The sequence below is a fragment of the Austrofundulus limnaeus genome, unplaced genomic scaffold (genome assembly GCF_001266775.1).
Source record: "Austrofundulus limnaeus strain Quisiro unplaced genomic scaffold, Austrofundulus_limnaeus-1.0 Scaffold141, whole genome shotgun sequence".
Taxonomy (NCBI): Eukaryota; Metazoa; Chordata; class Actinopteri; order Cyprinodontiformes; family Rivulidae; genus Austrofundulus; species Austrofundulus limnaeus.
Window position 1 is genome coordinate 684,871 of NW_013952543.1, and position 7,346 is coordinate 692,216.

A 7,346-nucleotide genomic window follows, 5' to 3' on the forward strand; every position below is an offset into this window, starting at 1 on the left:
GAGGGGGGGGGGGCACTGATTGGTGGGCCTGATGGGTAGTCCTTCAGAGCTAAACAAAAAAAGAAATCTGAAGCTTTTATGTTTAACAGTTTGAGTTATAAGCCTTTTTGCATGTCCTGACACCCCCCCTTTGAAAGGAGCCCCCTCCTCAAATATGGGGTCTATCGTATCTACACTCCTGCCAAATTTCATGTTGACCGGTGCAGTCGTTTTTGTGCTACGGTTGACCAAAAATCACTGAAAAAGCAAACAAACAAACAAACAAAAAAAAAAAAAACAGTACGAAAACAATATGACTCCAGCTGTCTTTCCTTTTGTTCAGTTTAATTTGTCTTTACTTCTGAATCAAAGCTATTTTTTTCTGAAACAATCTTGTGTTTGGCAGACTTACCTTCCTCGGGCATCTCTGGTGTTAATCATGTGAACACCAGCAGATTCCAGCAGCCTCTCTGCAGGACCGCTGTGGCCATTCATCCTGCAAACATCACAAAAGAGTCGATGAAGTTAGTTTATCTAAATTAAATACATTTTGACTTCTTTGGACACACAACTGAAGTATAATGTAACACTCACAAAGCACAGTGCAGGGGAGTGAAAGGGTTTCCCTCTTCATGTAAAATTGTTTTTAATTCAAGTAAAACCTCCAAACAGTCTTCATGCCCTAGACACAAACCCACAGCAGATTTTTGATGGGATTAATTAGATCATTTTTGTTAGAGGTTTCCTCATTTTCAGCTTATCATCAAGTTGAGCAAACCTTTGTAAGCAGCCCAGTGTAACGGGGTGTATTGTTTGTTGTCCAGCAATTTATCTTGCGAGTCAGTTGCCACAGCAGCCTGCACCAGATTGGCCAGTATCTCTGCGTATCCTCTGGAGGCAGCATAGTGCAGTGGTGTCCTACCCTGGGCGTCCCGACATAATGCAGAAGCTCTGTACTCCAGCAGGGTCATTACACAGTCATCGTGTCCTAAAACAGCCTGTCAAACAGATCAACAAGGACGGATGACAAACTGCTCTAACATAAAAAAATAAACTCAAAACATAACAATAACCATATTTTTAAAATTTAAAATATAGCTTTAATCTGAGAAATGACTGTACAAAATGTATCAGAAGCTGTTAAATTGTCCTAATGCTACATGTACTTAGAACAGCAGGACAAGAGTGGAGAGTTGGCAGCACTGTATCGAAATATAAAATCAGGAAAGCCTATATGTAAACCTAAAAACAGCATACCAGTACTACCCAACATATTGGGATGATACTGGCTCAGAGGCTGCTTCACTACAGTTTTCTCCCGTGCTGAACATCATGGCCTTCCTGGGACTTTAACACTTTACGAAAAGGTATTTAAAAAAAAGGTTACAGATGGACCGTGACTGGAGACTGAAAACATCACAACAGCAGCTACTGAAGCTGTAAAATCTCTACCCACCATCTGTATCAGGKTCAGTTCAATTTATTCTTTGTGTCTTCCATTCGCTTCACAAAACAACTGCAACCCCTCTGTTGCTTACATTGTTTCTGAAACTTATGTTGAGTAAAAAAAAAAAAAAAGGGGGAAAAAAAGAAAAAATGGTGGACCGTAGATTGGCGGGGCATCCTGAGGCGTTGCCAGCTGATAGAGGGCATCATAAAGCAGAACAAGGATTAGCAGGGCTCGAGCTAAAAGCTTGATTTTAGTGAAAATATATATATATTATTTATATTAATTTTTTTCTGTTTTGTTCCTTGAGCCTTAAATACATAGTAGCTGCATTTCCATTGCAAATGTGCGCAAAACTTTGTCGATATTCTGTTAATGTTGAAAAAACACAGTTTCGCAATTGCAGTGATTAAGCAAGAAATGCCATTAAAGTCACACGTGAATACATTTGTTCTCGCGATAAGTCATTACAAACATGGCAGCAACGGATGTAAACACATAGCATATTGCTACAGTGACACTAGCGCTCATTATCAGAGGAGACGTCGGTGTCTTATCGAGGCTTTCGAGCGACAAGCCCCTTATACCTGGGAGCAGATACGTATGCTGTGTTTCTGGGAAACTGTAGTCGTGAGTTTACTACTTTCTTTTACTACTTCTGTGATTTTACTACTACTTCTACTTCCTGTTGTCTTTTTCGTCTTTTCGCCAGTAGAAACAGCCGGTTCTTAATCACATGACTCTCGTGATGCGAAAAAACTGTTTCCACTGCAGTTTTGTGAAACACACCAATTTCGATACAGCCGAAAATCCACCTGATCCTAACGCAAAAACATTTTGTGGAAAAACGTAATTTTTTTTTCGAAATTGACGTTTCCATTGAGCAAATTTATTTTCAAAATTCTAATCTGCGCATTGTCAAGGTCAATGGAAAAGCAGCTAGTGAGTGCTTCTCTTGCCTGACCTAAAGGAATAGGATGAGAACAAGGAAGTTCCATTTACAGCTCTCGAAACAGTCATGGTGGATGACTGAGAACGTTTGTATTTAGTGTAATATACTTACTAAATTAAAAATTTGAGATTATTTCAACATTTTATTGTAAAGGTTGCAGACAATCAAAAATTTTGGCAAAGCAGATTTTGTTAATACCCTTATACCCGTGAATGTATGAAGTGATGTTGACCTACCCCTCTGTGCAAAGCTGTGCAGCCCCTCTTGTCCTTAGCGTCTGGCAGGGCACCCTTCTCCAACAAGTAGTGGACACAGTCAGTATGACCTCCCACAACAGCCAACATTAAAGGAGTCCTGAAGAATAAAAACATGTGCATTTAGGAAAATGAGTTCATGGCATTCAAAATATTTTAATTCAGGTCGCGTTTCTAAGAAAACTCACTGGCCAAATTTGTCCGTCACGTTCGTTAGATCCCCCTCCTCGCCATAATCAATCATCATCCTCAAGCAGTCTGAGTGACCATTGGCAGCTGGTGAAAACACACACAAAATTTAACATTCAAGGTAACAATCAGGAAGCAATTGCTTTAGAAAGCAGTCTTCTAGCTGCGAGCGGCACTACCTGCAACATGAATTGGAGTCCACATGAGATGGTTGTCATTGAGAAGACAGGAGGCTCCCTGAGCCAACAGAACCTCCACGCAGCGCGCATAGCCTTTCTGTGCAGCCAAGTAGAGCACAGAACGACCAGCAGCATCCTGCATGTCCACGTAGGCTGCCGTTTCTGTGAGCACTCGCAGAGCTTGCCAGTGGCCCCTGTCAGCCTGAGGAAGCAGATACGAGCCGGTCACAGCTTTGCATTTAGTCTGATTAACAGCCAAATTACGGGCAGAGGCGACATCGTGTGCAACACTTACAGCAAGATGCAGGGGACTGACAGGAATACTGCTCTCTATGTCTCCTAGTGCATTAAAGGACATCTCCAGGAGCTAAAAATAAATAACAGCAGTCAATAACAAAATGTGAAACATTACCATCTTAGAATCAGGACAAATTAACAAGACAACATGAAAAACAACACCATTAGCAAAGTGTTTCCAAGAAATGCTTTTCAGAGAGCCATTTGCTTATGCTTAATTGCCTCAATTACACTGCTGGGCCAACAGAAGCTAGAGCTATCTTTGTGTTGGCATGTTTTTACAGACCAGCACTTCAAGCTCTTTCTATTTCAACAGTGCTTGTCCAACAGCAGTAAGAAAATCCACCCACAGCGTACTGCGTCACTGAAAGCTTCACACAGACTACTGCTTTAACAATTTGTACGTTTCAATTACTGTAACCTTAGAGACTGCAGGTCACACAGACTTTGGGGAAATTACATAAAAACAACAGATTTAGACTGAAGGATCTGTAACTGTTACACTGAAAAACTGCTTGGTTTACAGGGTGACAGAAAGCAATTCAAAAGCAAATATTAAAGACATAAAAATGATTAGACAAATTCAAATAATTCAGATTATTGAAGTATTAAATCCCTCAATCTCATCCTAAAAGTAATTACTGCCTTTTTTGGCATTGTCTCATACCAGAGCCCAAATGTTATTGTAAGGTCAAAAGCTCTAACTTGTAACTTCCAACTCCATATAAGTCCTGAAACTGTGAGGAGACACCGTGGATCCTGGCACACAGTTGCTCAGTGGCTTTTGTTAATGTAAATAAATTATTTTTACCATTTCAGCAAAAACAGAAGCAAGTGAATTTTAATAGGACATATTCAAGGAAAAAACAAAAGTTGTCCATCAAACTGAGGGAACTCACACGTTTATTCTTCTATCCTCATGGGGACTTTGCATCGACTTCCAGTCATTTCTATAGCCTGACCCTGACCCCTTAATTTAAACCCAGTGGTGGGCACAGTTCCCCTAAAGCACTAAAGCACTAATAGGGGAACTAATTTCTTTATTAGTGCTTTAGGGCTTTTGCTATTTTTTACAATCATTAATGGATTAGCATTTGCTAAATTTATGGGCTAAATTTAGAAGCACTAACTGAGGTTTATAAATGTTATTGATCAACATTATTGTTCACAGCTGAGGGTGAAGCTGTCATATTTTGTTCATGTGTGTCACTTATCTACAAGGACACATGTCAAACTCAAGGCTCACGGGCCTAATGTGGCCTGCAGGTGACTCCCATTTGGCCCAGCAAGGGCACAAAGTTATAATAATCTGCACACAGTAAATATTGTCTCATGTTGACTGAAGAATGTTTCATGTGTCAGCTGGATTATATTAGTGCTTTAGAATTAGCTTTTGCTACATTTTTAAGTACATTAATGCTTTAAAATATTTGAGTTAGTGCTTTAGGGTTAGTGCAACTAATATTTAGATTAGTGCTGCCCACCACTGCATAAACCTAACCCCACAGGTACCCACCTAAACCTAAAACTAACCTAAACTCAGTTCACACCTTGGTCCTAAACCTAACCCCCCACCCATAATCAGCCTCCGAAGTTGTGGGGACCGGGTTTTGGTCCCCACAAGGCTGCATTTTCCTGAAAAACTCTCCCCACCAAGTAGCAAAAACAAGGGCACACGCACACAAGTGAACTCGTAACAAAGCAACACTCACCAGCTCCAGGTTCTGCTTGTTGCCGTGGTAAGCTGCATAGTGAACAGCGCTGTAACCTTTTGAGTTGACCATTGATGGATCAGCACCATTGTCCAAAAGATGCTCCAAGCAGCTGTGTTCATGAGAAGATGACAACATGGATTATTTTTTACTTGAAATAAGTGTTGTGGTCAAACAAAGAGAAGACAAGGAAAATAAAACTTACAAATACGACTCCCTTGTTTCATCCTCATTACTCTGATGGTTCCCAGAAAAACTACGATCAGTTCTGTAATGTTAAAAAAACTTTTACTTTAACAAAATTCGATATCCTTTCAGTGGCTCAATAGACATTTATTTAACTCTGAACTGAAGATGTTTCCAACCTGCTGAAGGCTTGGGAGGCAGCACAGTAGTGCAGGGGAGTACAGCCTGTCTGGTCAGGCTCGTTGACCTCAGCGCCAGCTCCCACCAGGGTTACAGTGCACTGGTACCTCCCATTAGCAGCAGCATAGTGCAATGGTGTCCTGCAAAAAGCCACTCAAAATCACTACTTGTTTCAAATATCTAACTCATTACATTCAGCCACAAAGAAAAAAAAAACTGAATGCACAAGCAATATGACGGGAAACTCACCTTCCCATTATGTCTCTCTTATTCAAGTCAGTACCGCTACTTAAGAGCAAGTTCAGACATTCAACATTTCTGTAAAGACACATTACWGTTAGATGAGAAAAGGCAAATTTGTGATATGAAAACACAAAAAGTACACTCTGTTACCCTCCAGAGGCAGCAGCGTGTAGACAGGTCCTTCCAAAGTTGTCCGGGGTGTTAATGTCAAACCCAGCCGATAGTACATGTTCTTTACTCATAGATGAAACTATACTATACAGCTGACCTGTAGGATTAAGAAAAGCTAGAGCTGAAAGCTACATCATATGGACACAAAGACAGATTTTTACAGCTTATGTAAACTCGAAGGCACACGTTCTTGGAGCAGACCTGAGGAGAGTAACTTGCGACAACAGTCTGAAAACCCGTACAGCACAGCTAAGTGCAAAGGAAACATTCCATGGATCCCACGTCTGAAAAATGAACAAAAACAAAAAAACTCATTCAGCAAAACTCAGTAATATTACAACTTGACACATTCATGCATTAACTCATCTTTGATAAGATTATATTTTACTGGTAAACACAAAAAAACAGACATGCGTATCCCCCAGCAAACTACCTGGCCGTGTCTGCTCCGTTGGTCATCAGAGTGCTGATCAGCAGTTCATGACCATACTTAGCAGCAACGTGGAGAGGGGTATTGCCATACTTATCCACACAGTCGATCTCCCCACCTGATGCAAACGAAAGAATGAGGAAATGAATCAAAGACGCATTTAAGAAAAGARTATGAAAACATTTTCTCACAGGTTACCATTTTGGATGAGGATCTGAGAGCGTGTGAARCGTCCGTGAATGGCTGCCATGTGCAGGGGGCTCTTCCCTTCTTTACTCTGAGGAGGGTAAGAAACTCATTACTCACTAATGTCACATATTCTAATGAATTTATGTCACACAGTAACACTGTTTCATAAAGACCTGTTCAGGTAATGCACAGTCTAAAGTCTCAGTAAATATTTGAATYATTTTTTAACATAGCTTTGATTCTTTTCAAACATTATTTCTAAACCAAAAACCTGTATGATACACTTCATCTATCCTGCTTTGTTGAGTCTTATTGTTCAGAAGAGCTACAGAACTAAAACATTTCACTTTTAGATTACACCAAGATATTCTGCAATAAAAAACCCAGAGATTTAAACATTTACACTCAGTTATTATCTGTGTTTGAATTATTCATTCTTCAGACTCTTCTGTAAACGTGATGCAGAGAAATGGTGCATGCTGGACATTTGTTATTTACCTTTCACCTGACATTAAAGGATCTCACTTTAACCCTTTGTGGGTCAGACATTTCTGACAAAAATGTGTCCTTTAGGCAAAGTAAATCATGTCAGCATCCCACAGGTTGTGTAACACCAAGCARCTGTGGATGGAAGAAGCTGAAAACTTCACTTTACATGATGCAGCTGAATGAACCCTCAGTGATTTATTACTGATGACTTCTGGTATAGCAGTTAATAATTTGATAAAAGCATGTCACTCCTTTGTGTGGGCTAATGGAACAGGCCTTAAACTCTAAAACTCTAAATGATCAAGGCAAAGTTGTTAAAGAAATATGAAATTGTTTAATTTGTATGAGTTACTGTTTGAGGAGTTAAATTTTTTGTTTTGTTTTCATTATTTGTTTTATTATTGTTTGAAATTAATATAATTTTTTTGTAAATAGGAGCAGATAAGATT

At 39.8% G+C, this 7,346-nt stretch overlaps 1 protein-coding gene across 3 annotated transcripts in view; it reads right to left on the reverse strand.

The window, feature by feature from the left end:
- ankrd52a (ankyrin repeat domain 52a) overlaps positions 1 to 7,346 on the reverse strand; it is a 34,396-nt gene that overhangs the window by 18,490 nt on the left and 8,560 nt on the right. For all 3 annotated transcript variants that reach the window (XM_014016244.1, XM_014016243.1, XM_014016241.1), the window contains exons 9-23: positions 6,418 to 6,496; positions 6,223 to 6,337; positions 5,991 to 6,073; positions 5,769 to 5,886; positions 5,625 to 5,693; positions 5,375 to 5,515; positions 5,215 to 5,277; positions 5,010 to 5,121; positions 3,296 to 3,367; positions 3,001 to 3,202; positions 2,821 to 2,908; positions 2,615 to 2,732; positions 758 to 977; positions 574 to 661; positions 392 to 475 (exon numbers count right to left, since the gene is read on the reverse strand). In XM_014016244.1, the coding sequence (XP_013871698.1) occupies positions 392 to 475; positions 574 to 661; positions 758 to 977; positions 2,615 to 2,732; positions 2,821 to 2,908; positions 3,001 to 3,202; positions 3,296 to 3,367; positions 5,010 to 5,121; positions 5,215 to 5,277; positions 5,375 to 5,515; positions 5,625 to 5,693; positions 5,769 to 5,886; positions 5,991 to 6,073; positions 6,223 to 6,337; positions 6,418 to 6,496 (1,652 nt within the window). The remainder of the gene's footprint in view (positions 1 to 391; positions 476 to 573; positions 662 to 757; positions 978 to 2,614; positions 2,733 to 2,820; positions 2,909 to 3,000; positions 3,203 to 3,295; positions 3,368 to 5,009; positions 5,122 to 5,214; positions 5,278 to 5,374; positions 5,516 to 5,624; positions 5,694 to 5,768; positions 5,887 to 5,990; positions 6,074 to 6,222; positions 6,338 to 6,417; positions 6,497 to 7,346) is intronic.